General features: G+C 40.7%; 1 protein-coding gene and 1 long non-coding RNA gene across 4 annotated transcripts; one reads left to right on the top strand and one right to left on the bottom strand.

Moving 5' to 3' along the window:
* Positions 1 to 2,881: 2,881 nt before the first annotated feature.
* Positions 2,882 to 12,339, top strand: MANSC4 (MANSC domain containing 4). 3 transcript variants are annotated; one of them, XM_068191693.1, is made up of 5 exons: positions 2,882 to 3,774; positions 6,355 to 6,497; positions 8,430 to 8,801; positions 10,193 to 10,327; positions 11,257 to 12,339. In XM_068191693.1, the coding sequence occupies exons 3-5, from the start codon at positions 8,573 to 8,575 to the stop codon at positions 11,928 to 11,930; spliced, it is 1,038 nt and encodes a 345-aa protein (XP_068047794.1). In that variant the 5' UTR covers positions 2,882 to 3,774; positions 6,355 to 6,497; positions 8,430 to 8,572; the 3' UTR covers positions 11,931 to 12,339. The 3 variants fall into 3 exon arrangements, with proteins under 3 accessions (XP_068047794.1, XP_068047796.1, XP_068047795.1); XM_068191695.1 differs by lacking the exons at positions 2,882 to 3,774; positions 6,355 to 6,497 and adding an exon at positions 9,174 to 9,306 and having other exon boundaries at positions 8,693 to 8,801; XM_068191694.1 differs by lacking the exons at positions 2,882 to 3,774; positions 6,355 to 6,497; positions 8,430 to 8,801 and adding an exon at positions 8,846 to 9,306.
* LOC137474805 (uncharacterized) lies at positions 2,948 to 6,465 on the bottom strand. The gene is made up of 2 exons (XR_010999505.1): positions 6,340 to 6,465; positions 2,948 to 5,610 (listed from the first exon to the last, which is right to left on the bottom strand). It is a non-coding gene; the product is annotated as an uncharacterized lncRNA (long non-coding RNA).
* Positions 12,340 to 15,086: the final 2,747 nt, after the last annotated feature.

Raw genomic sequence — 15,086 nt, 5'->3', positions numbered from 1 at the left:
CGAGTGTCATACGTGACTCCCTGCGTGTCCCAGCCCCTGGTTTGCCCTGTGAAGACACTGCATCCTGTTCTGCTGCTCCGTCTTTTCTATTTAAACTGAGTTCTTGGAACAGGACATCTCACGAGTGAGCTGCGTACCAGGGTCCCGAGTTTGTTTGACATGAACAAGGAAAGCGCAAATGAACAACTGAGCCCTGAATTTGTTTGACATGAACAGGGAAAGAGCAAATTTACAACTGAGCATCTTGGGCAAGGGTAAAATGATAGATTTGCTGTTTGCCTTGTTATATTCTTCAAACACAATAACAGTCCTTTATTTAAAAAACCCTACCATCTGCCGAAACAGATGAAAAGTCTGCCATGCCTGTATTCTTTTATGCTGATATATACTATAAAGATTTTCAAAATATATTTTTATCTTTATAAAGATATTTCCTTCAGATATTGCAGACCATAGAAAATCTTTCCCTTTAGCAGTAGTGTGACTCATGTCCAGTTTGTGCAGCTTGCTTAGTTTTCAGATAGCTCCCTATTTTCACTGCTCAGAAGGGATTTCTTCTCCCCACTATTAAAAAATTTCAGTGGTATTAGTCTGTTTTGTTGGAGTTTTTTCCCTCTCTTTTAAAGAAGACAGGGTTGTTTACTTTCTAGCATTTCCTCTATGAAATGATTGTGATCCTTTATCACTGTTTGTTGATCTTAAGCTTCTTAACTCTAGCCCATGGAGATGACACAAATGTCAATCTCAGTTACAGGTGTTCTCTTCTGTTGACTTTTATAAAAGCATTTTTTGAGGTGAAGTAGATTTCTGCACATGTTTGTTTTCCACCTCACTTCAAAGCACCTTCATCATCTTGCTTTTGAGGGGCCCATTTCATGTTCTGAAATCCTTTTTTATAGGATCTCAACCAGACCCAAAGAGATCTCTTCACTAGCTGGGTCACCATTACCTCTCACCTTCTCTTTCCTACTACTATGTTTGACTGTTTGCTTGGTTTGTGTTCCTCTTTCAGTCTTTCTCATTATTTAATTAATATTCAAATTCCAGTTTCCTGTCTTCTGTTCTTAATAAAGCACCACCACGTTTTGTTTTTGAGTTTCTTGCATCTAGTTGAAGTTTAAGTGTGAGCACTTGGCTGTTTTTTTCTCTGCTTCAGGTTCAGCCTTCAAAAGATTATCACACATAACAAGTGTCTCACCATCTCGGTAGGAGTCCAACCCTTAATTTCTTCTTGTCCTTAAATTCCCACAGGCAGGCATTTCAAGCAATTGTAATAGTGATTACTCCTGAGGAAAACAGAGATCTCATGTCTGGCATGGCCAGCAAGCTGTCCTGTTGGAATACAGCAGGATCACCATCTTTAGACATCTGCTTTGGAGTCTTTTATGTTTCATGGATTCATAAGTTAGCTCCTAATTGGTGAATGCTTTTTTCCATGGAGTCAGTTATGGTAAGTTCAGCCTCAAAGTGTTGACACCACAGCCTGGGTGGATGGAATATTTCTTCTCTGGTTGTATGTTGCCAGATGAGCCTATGCCTGGGATTTCCAGTCCTTCCTCACAGTCCATGAGGTTTGTTAATGAGCTGGATCAATTCTGGCATGCAGCAGTATTTTATTATCAGTGCTGGGATCCCTGATGCAGGAGAATGATGTGCAGAATTCCATGATATCAGAAGGCTAACTAATTACTTTATTATACTATATTATACTAAAACTACATAACAGTAACAAGAACTATCACTACCTAACAGAAAACCTGTGACTCTCTCTGCCGAGAGTCCTGACACACACATGGATCCAATTGGTCAATCAATCCAAAACACCATTACCAGTATCCAATTAAGAAATCACCTTGGGTAACCAAATCTCCATAACACATTCCACATGTGCACAACAACGAGCAGCAGCGAGATAAGAATTGTTTTCATTCTCTTTTCTCTACTTCTCTCACAGCTTCTCTCAAGAGAAATCCTAAGAAAGCTGTCTCTCTCTATTCAGAGGACATGTGAATACCACATTTTATTCCTGCCAGCAAACTTTCGATGGCCCTGACTCCCACAGCTTTCCCCAGGAGCTCTCACATGCCCAAGAGGTCAGCAGTACTGAGTGGCCACTTTTACAAAAAGCCTGTTTCCTTACCCAGTGGTTTTTACTGAGCTGATTGTCATTTCTCTGTGCTTTTTCCAGGTTCAGGGCCAGGCAGTTGTGCTAAGCCAGAGTGTGCTGACAGGCCAGGTCCCTTGTTTTTTCCTACACTCATCAGTCAGCCTGTGTGGTGTGCTTATAGAGCAAATGCAAATGCACCAAGGCAAGGGCTACTCTTTTGTTCCACTCTTGTGGAGATAATTTTGTCTGTCTTCCACTCTATGGTTATACTGTTTTTTTCTAAGATAAATAATACATGTTATTATAATGGAATCAAAGAAAAGGCTTTCCTGTTTCACCAGCAATCATCTTGGTTGTACCTTAAGTGAATAAGAAATGTATTTTCCAGAGTTGGAACTCTATTTCTAGAGCTACAAAGCTGAAATGTGTAGTTCAGAGCCATAAAAGATTTGCATGATCTTTGAAACAAATATGAAGGACTATCTATCATCCTTCAAGAACATGCTGAAGCATCAAACATGAAAACAATCATGGTAGATTTAAAATCTAAAATGTTAAATGAGTTTATGACAAAAGAACATGTCCTGAAGAACAAGACACACAGAGAGGAAGACAAAGGTAACTCTGCTCAGGATTTCAATACCTGTCTTCTAGACTTTGGCTCCTGGGGCAAAGTCTTCAAGGTGTTTTAGACAGTTCAGGCCTCTCTTTACAGTACCTGAGAGACAAATTGATACCAAAATAAGGGTTCTCAAGTGCCAACAAAGGGACTGTGCAGACACCACAGTGTGTCAGTAAAGGCTCTCTTGCTCCAGGGTGGCCTTGGCCATTTGTGCTACATACTTTTTCCCTGTGTCTGGTGCCTGAACTATTTCCTTTTAGTTAATGTCTGGATTTCTTCCAAGGCCAAAGAGAGATCACTCTTTTCTTTTAAAAAGACATGGAAATGGAAGAAGCTTTTTTCATACAGCAACTCCATTGTAATAGACCATTCAGCCATGACACAGAGAATCTGAGCCTTTCTCTGCCTGGGCACACATTTCTTGTAGCCCTCTGACCTTACCAACATAGCAAAAGCAAGGAGTCACAGAGACTCAGGAGGAGTTACTGCTACAAAGACAAGAAAAGTTAAGCCAGGGAGACACTGGATAATACTTGAAAACCAGAGAGTAACATCAACCTGAATGCTCTGAGGAAAGGACCACACTGAGTAAAAAAAAAAAAAAAAACCAACAAAAAAACAGTGGAAAAAATTGAATTCCTTTCAGCCTTATTAGTCTAAAGTGTGAACTGGAACTGAATCTGGGGATATTTAAAGTACCCATGCTATCTAATATAAAATATAAAGTGCCACATTCTGCCCTCTGAGATGCCAGGGAGTTGTACTGCACTGCCAAGGGACTGTGCATTGAGTAACAGTGGAATTCCTCAAGACAGGAATTGGTCTTTTGGAAAGGATTTGCCAGCTTCTGCCATTGTTCAGTATTTTCCCTGTCACAGGATACAAAGTAAGCATATATGGAACACAGGAATTATCCTGCAGTATTTCAGCATTTAAAAATTTCAGGGTTCTAAAGGATCTTGGCATCTCTGAGAGGATCTGACCAGAGCATAATTTTACTTCAGCTGAACTCTAGCATTTGTGAAGGATGACCTGCTAAATAAAGGTAATTTCTCTTTTCAGATTCGCAGCCAAACAAATCACTTCTTATCCAGTGCCATTACCAATGCTATTAAAAAAAAAAGAAAAAAAAAAAAAAAAAAAAAAAAAGCAAGCACTCTTATTTCTAATAGCACCTGCTTAGCCATTATTCCCTAATATTTTCTGCTTATTTTTTCTGCTTTTAATGTGCTGTTTATTTATTCTTTGAAATAAAATTATGTTGCAGCACTACTGAAAAGATACTTGGAGCGGCATGTTTTTTGAAAGCAGGCTGTTTATTATCAAGTATTTATTAGTCACATCTGCGTGATTAATACTAAAGTATGTGCTCCTGAGCTCTGTCTGGGCAGCAAACAGGCCATCCCAAGAGTCTGTGTGTGGTGGGCATTCTCTGTGGATCATAAGGAAGTCCAGGCACCAGACAGCATAGTGGAGGTGGAAGAGTGTAAATCCTTGCAATGTCCTTCAACCCGATCCATTTCTTAACCACAGAGCCCTTAAGGAATTTCCCTGAAACTCCCTCAGGTGAAATAAATGTTCTCTGACAAAACCTGAATGGGGGTCAGGCTGCTGGAGTGCTCTGTCTGCTGCTGTACCCCCTGTTAGGGATGTTTGCTCTGCACAAATGCATTGTGCATCCACAGCCAGGAATTTCTTGTGCAGTTATGCCTGGAGGAGACTCAACTGGGTGCTTTTAAAACAGCAGATATTTTTTAATCCTAGTGCAGACAGGCAGTGCTGAATTTTAGTACATAATAACTAGATAAAATGAATGGTAATCCACATGGAAGACTTCCATTCAGTATCCAGCACTGTAAAATTCACCACAAGATTGAAACTCCATCCCCTTTGCCCAGTTCAAGTTCTGCCATAAATCAGCATCTGATCATTAGTGTTTGCTAAACATTGTGCCTTTTGTCATAAAACTTGGCTCAAATTAATCTGCAATGCCACTAGATATATATTTGTATAAATCTAATCAGGCTAAGACCTGTATTGCTCTTTGCTTGAACACACAGATCCCAGCCTTGGAGCAGGGGTTTGGCCAGAATTAGTCTGAAGCCAAGCTCCGAGAGAATCTCAGGGCCTGGCAACTCTTGGAAACAAGGGTTTAAAAAATGGTTTGTATGAAGCCCCAGGAAGAGAAACTGTAATATTTCACCTCTTTTTACCATGTTGCTGGGATGGGACTGAAACCAGAATCTTTGGATCCAATTGTCCCTAACCTCAGAGAAGGTCAGAGCCATTAAAAATGTGATACATTGCTCCAAACCAAAACCTGACCACTAATAGCTGTTTTTGACAAAAGAGTTCTCTCAAAAAATGCTGGACTTTAGATATTTTGCAAGAGAGTTTTGATTTCAAGGAAAATTTTAAAGGAGAAAGAAAGCAAGCACATTATTTGAATAATGTCAAAGACTTGGTTTGATTTTTTTCCACATATTTACATTTCATTATTTCATGATTCATTACATTAGACTTTTGTAAGTTTTATACCTTAACAGAGTTACAGTGACAATATTCTTTTATTATCAGTATACTTGGCTTACTTAAAACTTAGACCTTACCACTACTATAATAAAGGGAAAATACATGTGCAAATCTCAGAAAAATGAGATAAAGATGATTTTAACACAGGCCTGAAATTCAGTTTACTTATGTGGAGCACAACACAGGCAGGGATCTTCATGCTGATGTCACATGGGATTATGCTGCACATTTCATTAAATTCATTACTGATGTTCACAGGAGGACTTGGGCAGGTTCATACCTCACCTGGGAAACTGCTTGGGTCTCACTTCTCAGCTTGTCACCTTCCAACTGCTCTGTCCCACAATACCTGGAGAAGAGATGGACTCAGTGTAACCCATTGTTGCCTTCCAGTGCCTGAAGGGAGCCCACAGGAAAGATGGAGAGAGACTCTTGACAAGGGATGCAGTGCAGCACCAGGGGGAATGGCTTCACACTGACAGAGAGCAGGTTTAGATGGGATATCAGGAAGATATCCCTGTGAGGATGGTATGGCCCCTGGCACAGGGTGCCCAGAGAAGCTGTGGCTGCCCCATCCCTGGAAGTGTCCAAAGCCAGGTTGGATGGGACTTGGGGCAACCTGGCATAATGGAACTTGTCCCTACCCATGGCAAGAGGGTGGAAATGGGTGAGCTTTGAGGTCCCTTCCAACCCAAACCATTCCACAATTCTACAACTAAATAGATCCTTTCTGCTCTTTACATATTCTGAGTGATAGAACCATATATTCTATAAAAGCTAAATGTAGGTCCAAAAATCAAGACATGTCTAATTACTTCATATGCAAAAAGTGTATGCTTTTGTTTCTGTTTGGCAAAAAAAGAGTTAATGCCTGATGATGAATCCTTTGTGCTGGGAAACTCCTGGATTGTGCCATTCTCACTGCTGGCCCAGGTGGGAAACTTCAGGGACTGTTTTTGATTATAAGAAGGATCATGAAAAAGATCATTTTGTTCCAGCGTGGCAGGTCCATTTATATCTCTTTTCCTGAAAGGCCTGCAAAAACATTCATATTCTCACAGGAAGCAGGCCCCTCTACCTTTTTGTTTTCCAGGAGGAAATGTGAGGAGTCAGATGAAAGGAGTTCCTAAATAACATGAAGTGCTGGTCTGTACTGGCCACAGACTCCCCTGTATCAGTGGCAGCCTCCTGGTCCCACTTTGCAAAGCACATGGAAAATCAGCAGCTGGTTTGCAGGTAAGACTCGGGCATTTCCTTCTTGCAAAATGTCTGTGAATTAAAATTTCAGCACTAATTTACATTTCCCATTGAAAAGTCAAAGTGAAATTAAGGGGAAGCTGGCAGAAGACGGTGAAATTTAATAGAAGGTTTCTGTTTTTAAAGGAAATTGCCTAAAGTAGCCATTTATTTACTTGTTTTAATCACTTCATCTTTCATTAAAAAGAAAGTTTCCTTGCAGCTATTTCTGCCCTTAAAATTTATTCAGGAAAAGAGGAGGAGGAAAGAATACTTTTCATCTCCTAGTTAAGTGCTTCCCCAGGTTATTCAGAGTCTTCGAGGTTTCTCTTCTTGGAGATATAGGAAGAGTAGGAGTGAGAAAAGCAATTAGAAATCAACATCTTTGCATGCAAATCTGAACAAAACAGATCTGAAAATCATACTAGTTCATAATACAGGACGTAGTGCCAAAATACAGGCATGTCTGTCAAAATTTTGAGTGTGTTCCAAATCAAGTGATACCTTGGGATATTTGGAAAGCTGAAACAAATATTTTTAAAAATACACTGTCAATAGCACTTGTGGCAATGATAGATAAATGTCTAAAAGCTTCCCTCTGCAGTCCACTGAGTGCAAGCTATCAGGTATTTTAAAATGTATTTAAGGTTTCAAGTGCTGATTATCACAGAGATGAAAATACCAAACTCCAAAACTAAATAAAACAACACAAGTGCCAAGAGCTGCTTTTCAGGATAGAGGCTTGAAGAATTACCCACTTACCCTCTTTCTAACAGTTTAATTCTCGTATTCCCCACAACAGACGTGCATTTGGAATCCAACTAATTATAGTTTCAATGAATAAAATAATGCCTTGGCCTTGCTATTACATCAACAGGGGTTAACCTGCTCTGGGCTTTTTTATTTTCTGGTGAGCTGTGTAAGGGAACAAAATATTACACGTGTCAGTACATTTCCAAACTGGGTGCCTCATTCGGCAAAAACAAACATCATCTGTAATGACTAAAGAATTAAAATGAGTTTGAGGCTTTCCCCACTCCACTTAACTGATCTACACTTCATGTGGAAGAAGGAAGTTCCTTGATCTCAATCTTGAGGGGTAAAAACACAGTGTAAAATATTCTTATATATTGAACACCCAATTTTTATTGCAAACTATACTACTATAAGTCTCTCAACCTCACTGTACAGTCCACTGGGTTTAAATAAACTCATGTATTGTAATATTTTAAAGCTTTTCTGTATGAAAAACATAATGTGGGAAGTGGGGATCAGCCTTGGTCCTATTAAGAAAAAAATGTGGCAGTTTCAGGTTTCAAACCAGGTACTTGAAAAATCATCTCCCTGTGTGTCAGCTGTGTTTTCTTTCTGACAGGCCTTTTCCTAGCAGAAAACCTTGTATGGACTGCTCAATATTTTTAAACTTATTAGGGGGAGAGCATGATCATAACTTGAGTGGAGGTTCCAGCCCTCTCCAGTCATAGAGAGTTCATCTGGTTCTAGATCTTTGCAAATAAAATTTTATTATTCTTGCAATCAAAATAGTGTAGGAAGGGGAACAGATCTCCACCTCTGGCTGGAGTTTCATGTATTAGCAAAAGAAAGCAAATTTCTGTATTCACCAGATAACTCAAAATGTTCAGATCCTAGACAGAGCTGTTTCTCTGTACTGAGTGTAACAGTGTTCCTGAACAAAGTGAGGCAGAACAAGGTGCTGAGCTTGCTGTTATTCACCAAATCTCAAGGCTGCCTGCGTGGTTTGGTCTGAGGACAAGAGACACAAAGAGGGGACCACAGAAACAAGTTCTCTGAATGACTAAAAAGAGCCTGTCCCTTTTGTCTCAAAACCCACCTCCAAATAATTAAGTTAGAGAACAGCAATAATAACTCTTATAATCTTTTGTAACTCATTAAATGTCCGCTTTCTTTCAGCAACTGCCCAAACAGCACCATGGGCATTGTCTGGAGGAGACCCTGCCCCGGCTCACGCCCCTGGCAGCATCCTCAGCCCTCCAGAGACAGTCTCTGCCATGCTCTGGAGCAGAGGGCGGCTCCCTAGGGCCTGACACGGGGCCATGGCTCTGCTGCTGGCAGCGGTACAAGTGCTGCTGCTTCTGGGTCTGGCTGGGGGGTCCCAGTGCCTCTGCTTGCCCACTGCCTTCTACCAGAACTGCTGGATCAGGCGCTTCCCAGGCCTCCTGGTGGACCTGCGTGAATCCCAGAGGAGGGGAGCCCAGCTGCTGAAGGGTTATGCAGAAATCTCCCCCCAGCAGTGCAGCAGGACCTGCTGCCTTCTGAGGAATGGTGAGTGCTTGTTGGCAAGATTGTGGCACACATTAAACCCCCCCATTTTGGGTAATGTTTATATAAACAGTCCTTCACTTGAAGAAGAAATAGAGGGGGTGGAAGGAGGATCTATAAATTCTTTTCAGGCAGGAAAGCAGAGGCACATTGCAACTGTTGTCCCATAGAAAGGAAATTGATAGTCTGTGTTTTTTTAGAAGACTACACTAGGAACACACTCAAATCTTAGGGTCTGCTTTGAAATTTTAGATCTCTGTTACAAAGCTTGTAGGCAATACCAACATTAAGAGAGTAACTGTTCAGTATTTATCCCCATCTCTTCTTTGGAGAACAACCAGTGACAGTGATTCCAACAGCATTCTCTTCCTGCAGGATGGCATCAGGCTTAGACATGGTGAGAGGGAGAGTGGAGGGGACACACAGTTTGTCCTTCTCTGAAATACAAGAATACTCTTTTCCTTGGAGAAAGCACTGTCTTATTCCATGTTTATACCATGCAAACCAGGTAACGCTAAAGTTATAGCAATAAATAATAGCAGTTATTCAGCTTGCCACTCCTTTTCTTTAGCCTGGTAAACTCAGGCCCAGAGTGAAAATAAACAAAAATCATCCTTTGTCCTAAGCCTTGTACTTTCTCTGTATCACACTGCACTTGTATTCTACAGGAGTGTATTTTAGAAGGATACATGAATTGCATGACTGTGGTGCCTAAATTTTCAAAACTCTCCAGACTGGAAAGGGGTTTGGATATGGTTTTGGAGGATGAAAGTGAGGTACCAGTTACTAAAAAAAAGTCAATATACATTTTGATGCTATTTTGAATTATGAGCAAAAATATGACCTTCATAAGCTGACAGTGATATAGATAACTTCCAGCAGCAATCCTGGGAAGAATCAAATAATAAATCAAAGAATAAATAATGTGAGGTGAGAAAAATTACATCAATTTCAGTAAGGTTGTTTCTATCTCAACAACAAACTTTTTCTCATATCCCCCTACATGGAACTGGATACTTACAGAGATACTAAATGATAACTTGAAATCTCCTTTTTATAATCATATATAGTCAAACAAAATTTGTTACTATCTTAACTAAAACAGAGAAATTAGAGGGCATTACAAAAGGCTTTAAATCAGTTATTATTTAGTGAGATACAGAAGTAAAACTCATATGGCTGTTTTAGTCCAGATGTAAAGTAAGAATATAAGTTCTCTTTTGACTGTATGCTCAATTAGTTTATATGATAATGAGAGAACCACAGGATCTGGTCTCTCTTCCCACAGGATCTGGGCAAATATAATGAACTTCTGATGATAAATAGCATCATAACATGCAAAACTGAATGGTCATTCTGCTGACAAGCTCAACTTTTTTCTTTATGGGTTCCAGTTTCCTGCAATCTAGCAGTGTTCTACCATGGAGCCATTCATGAGAACAGGAACTGCCTGCACATGTCTTGCCCAGCTTTGGAAAGCTGCATTCTAAAGGCTGGAGTTGATGTCATTTTGTACAACATCACAACAGGTAATTAAGCATTTCATTTATAAAGGCTGAAAACAGAGCAGCTCTAGGAAATATTAAAATGTTATCAGGTCAGTTGCTGTGCTAAATGATCTTCTGAAGTAACACACAACCCTAAAAAAGATGAAGACTTATTTCCTTTTTCATTAATATACCTACTTCTGAAAATACTTCCCCCCTTTCTTCCACTCAGTGAGAAAGGAGCTTGAAGATATACCCTGCTCTCAAGATTCATGCTCTGAGTACCTCATCAGTACTGAGTTTGGCCAAAATACCCTCCCAGCTCTGAGAGACTGAGAGAGGAGGCTGCCACTGGTCCATGTCCCCAGATCCAAGCAGTAACAAGGCTGAACATTTATTTTCATTAGGCACATGCACCGTGAGCACACAGGTATCACAGACAAGCACATAAAGCAAACATACCAACACAGGGAGCACCAAAAGCCTCATCCTGCTTTTTGTGTTAGTGGAAAAAAAAAAAAAAAAAAAAAAAAAAAAACCACACATATATATACAATGCATAGTCCCCCAGCAGCTGGGCTGAGATGCTCTCAGTCTGCCCAGTCTGGACTCAGTCTGGACCACAGACTCAACAGTTGCTGCCACTGGGATGTCTGAGCCCCCAGGGTGCAGCCTCCCTCCAGCTGCTGGTGCAGACTGCCACACGCACAGAGCTTTCCTGCATTTCCCTGCCCTCAGTACCCTTTCCTCACCTTTGGTTCCTTCTCTAAGCATCCCATAGTTAGTCGTGTGCAAACCCAAAATGCACATCCCTTGCATCCCATAAGATGTCCCATAACCCAAGGCAGTGACACCTCCAATCCAAAAGGGAATAATTTGGGCTCCCTGCCCTGCCTCTGTCTTCATGGATCCTTTTTGTGGGTGTGCAGACAAGCTTTTATCAATAAACTAACATTATCCTAATTCAATAGGGATTGATCCAGATCTTCTCATTTTTGAGAAACTGAAATCCCAAGAGCCAAATGCTTACTCCTCAGCAAGTAAATCTGAGAAGCAGCACAGCACAAAGACCTCTGAGGAGGGAAAATGCCAACATCACAATGCCACCACGTCGGGTTCTCCTCTGCTCCAAGCTCCACCTGCTGCCACGAGCCATGGCTTACCAGCAAACACTCCCACCCCCAGCTGGAGTCTGACGGTGCAGAGAACTGAAGGTACTGCCTATTCCGCGGCAGAAACTTCCCCAGCAGCCGTTGCTTTTGCTAAGAGGACAAGCAGCAGGTCGGTCACCAGCTCAGACAAGATTGCACACTCAGCTTTCAGCCCAAAGCCTGCCCAAGTGTTATCCCATGTGCCCACCCCTCCTCGCCTGAACAGCAGTAAGCAACACCTCAATGAAACCAAAGGCTACAGTGGGAGGAATTCCACGTCGGGTAACGAGACAGCTGCCTGGGAAGCTGCAGCTTTGGGGGTCTGGCTGATTCCTGTTGTCCTTTGCTCCTCTCTCCTCTGCCTGTGCTGTTGCACTGTTGCCCTCACAACCGGGCGCTGCAGCTGCAGGAGGGGTCACTATAAACCAGTAAAGACAAGAACAACCATGTCCAGACAGCTCATAAAGTATGCTCCTGTCAGAGGTAATCTGTGAAACACCATCCTGGCTCTGGAACAAACAGGATTTTAAAAATGCACCCCATACACCATCTTACACCAGAAACCAGAGGTTCTTCTTTCACAGAACCAGTGATGACTTAGTTCAGAAAATTTTGGTTATGATTTAATTCTCAGCAGATGAAGCACAACTCCCTGTCTCTTTAGGCAGAAACACCCACTCACAGCTCCCACTGTTTGAAGCATTTTTGTTCATAATCTGATGCAGATTAATGCCTGAAAAAACTCTGTAACACTGTCCCCCAGGTTCAGTGCAGCTGCATTGTTAGCATGTCTGTGTGGCAGAGAATTATTTAACTGGATGAGAAATCCTGCTATAGTTATTTTTGTGCTTGTTTATTTGCTACCGAATGAATAAACATCCCACGTAATGCAGGAAAACACAAGTGACTTATGAAACGGTCATTTTGTTTGAAATGGTCAAAAAATGATCATGTTTTCTGCCAAAGAAAGGCTAAACCTAAACTAAGAGAAACACTTGGTAAAGAACTAGGTCTGTATTTTTGGTTGCCTTTCTTCAAGCTGAATACAGCCATTAAAATTCTGCTTGTGTTCAGTTTATAGTCTTGAGTGCTGCCAAGAAGGCAACTCAAATTTCAGGACCTTGCAGCACTCCATTCCAAATATATTTTCTCCAGAAAATCTGGGAATATACATGCAATTATTATTGCTACATAACTGCATGTAGATTTTAGGATACAGAATTCACACGCAGGTAGCTTAAGCTAATTTAGATTAGAAAAATTATCTTTTCTTGACCTAAGCGTTACCCTGTAGTTTCAGCTGGATAATGTGTTTCAGTTTTCTTAGCCTAGGGTTTTGCCAAGCATTGCTGAGCACTCTGTTATCTTCAATTACAGAGGCATACACAGTTTGTGCTAGAATTAGCTGTTTAATACTTGGGATTTTTATTAGAATACCACCTTATTTTTTGTTTCTGAAGACAGGACAGTGCACAAGGTCTCCTCCCTGTTTCACAAAGTAAGATTTGCAGTTTGAGGCAGCACTAGGGTAAAACAATGCCCCTCAATCATTAATTTATAATGCTGCAAAGAATGCATTTTTTATCTAAGTCATGATTTAATCATGTATCAAGGATAGGGGAAGATGCTTAAATCTGTTATTTATATATTTATAATCTTATATATATACAATAATCCGTTATATATATATTATGATCTTATGATCTCTATATTTTGTGACTTGCAGTCACAAAAGCCTAAGGAACTTAGCTCTTACAGTATCAGTGTGGAAACAAACTGAGTGTGGGCCATCACCTTTGTCCTCTGTACTGTTTAGATATTACTGTTCTCAGACAAATATTACAGAGCTCAGCTGAAAACTGACAGGTTCTATCACATTGCAATCCCTTCCTTACCTGAGACTGCCACTAATTTCATGTCCCCAAGTCCTTAAGTGTCCATTCTTCCAGTTCAGGCTGAGCTGTGCCCTGAGTGCCCCACAGAGCATCTGCTGACAGCAAAATCAGTAGTGCCTCCAGCTTTTTTAGCTCCTCTGTGCTATCAGTCACCCTCCAGAGCAGCTTGAGTCAAGAAAAAAAAAAGAAAAAACGCTCATCTTATGGGGTGGATACAGCTGTAGGATTTTTTAAAATAGATTAAGTCATAGGTAGTTAAACACTTGATTTCAAAAAGGAGGGTTTTCACCTCCTTTCACTCTCAGAAAAGTAACTCTCTACCTGCAGCAAGCCACAGGCATTCCTGGTTCCCTGTTTTTTTTATCTCCAGATTAATGACTGTAGAGTGCACTTCAGAGCACCCTGATGCTCCATTGAGTCTCATCCTCAATATGATGTTCTAGAGAAAAATCATATGCAACTGGGACCTCAATTCCCACCAGAAAAAGATATAGGAGACAAAATGAAAAATGCTATCTGTCCCATGAGCAAATGCTTCTGGGACAGCAGGGAATGATTAAAGCAAGATTATGTTCTGAAGAGATTTCTTGGTTTGTTGACAGAGAGAGGAAAAAAATTGGCAGAAAAAGGGTTATATGAAGCACAATAGCAGAGCTATTTCATTACAGACTAAGAGAGTCACAAGAAAATAAATAAAAAAATACATTTTTGGTATGAGGGAAAGCAAGAAATGTGTAGAAAGATGATTTGTGCAGACAGCACATCCCTTTTTAGGCAACTGCCTCTTTATCCCTTTTTAGGCAACTGCCTCTTTATCCCTTCCTTGTGCTTGTAGCATCACTATGCCTGAAAACAGGGAAAAAAAAATGTCCACTCTTAGGAATGTTTATATGGGGGATAAAAGGAAAGTTCCCACAGGTAGGCACAGACAGATGCACACCTCAGTCATTTACATTGTAATGTACATGACACATTAGTAAGTGACCAGTGCTAAAGACATGTTTATTATTGTGCTGCAGACCTGCTTTATCCTCTAAGTCTCTTAATCTCTAACTCTTCAATTTTTAAACTTCAGCACAGGCTTCCAGAGAGATGAATGATGCAAAAGTATTATACAGTAAAATAGAGATATATAGTTTACTTCTTAAACATATGTGCGGTATTTTATATCCTTGAGGTTGGGAAGGGTCCCACAGGGGTTAAGATCCCAGTGTTCCAGGTATTCTGCACAGTCACGGAGGAATACTGTCATGTTCAAACACAAACAGTTTACAGGGAGAAGCAGAAAAGCAGAGAGGAACATCCAAGAGCTCAAAATAGTATCCAAGCTGCCTTTTGTCCTGCCCACTGCATTACACAAGTTGTGTACTGTAACATAGAAACCATCAGTAAAAATCACAAGTGTGAGTTTTATCCCAACATTGCTCTTGGCCAGCAGGCATCATCTGTTTTTGGGAGAGACACTTGGTGCTCAGGAGACAGTTACCTTAAATCCTGCCTATATTACTTGAAACTTTACAGGAAGTACCTACGTTAGGCTTGAACACTTCAGAGAGAGCTGAAGAAGCCTGTGCATTTTAGGCTTTCCATCAATTAGCTGTGAAGCTAATGAAAAACTCAGTTTCCCTTGCTGTGCTGTTCTTTCTACCAGACATTATTATTAATAAGGTCAAATTGTTGTTTTAGCCCTGACTTCCAGAGTTCTGCTTAGGTCCATTCTGTGAAAAGTAAAGGAAAATTGGGACGTCCTCTGCT

Source organism: Anomalospiza imberbis, chromosome 5, assembly GCF_031753505.1.
Source record: "Anomalospiza imberbis isolate Cuckoo-Finch-1a 21T00152 chromosome 5, ASM3175350v1, whole genome shotgun sequence".
In the NCBI taxonomy this organism is placed as follows: domain Eukaryota; kingdom Metazoa; phylum Chordata; class Aves; order Passeriformes; family Viduidae; genus Anomalospiza; species Anomalospiza imberbis.
This window is presented reverse-complemented; position numbering and strand designations above follow the sequence as displayed.

Coding starts and splice junctions, on each gene's coding strand:
- MANSC4 (XM_068191693.1), top strand. CDS start 8,573: ATGGCTCTGCTGCTGGCAGCGGTACAAGTGCTGCTGCTTCTGGGTCTG. Junction 8,802..10,192: donor CTGCTGCCTTCTGAGGAATG/GTGAGTGCTTGT, acceptor TATGGGTTCCAG/TTTCCTGCAATCTAGCAGTG. Junction 10,328..11,256: donor TTTGTACAACATCACAACAG/GTAATTAAGCAT, acceptor CTAATTCAATAG/GGATTGATCCAGATCTTCTC.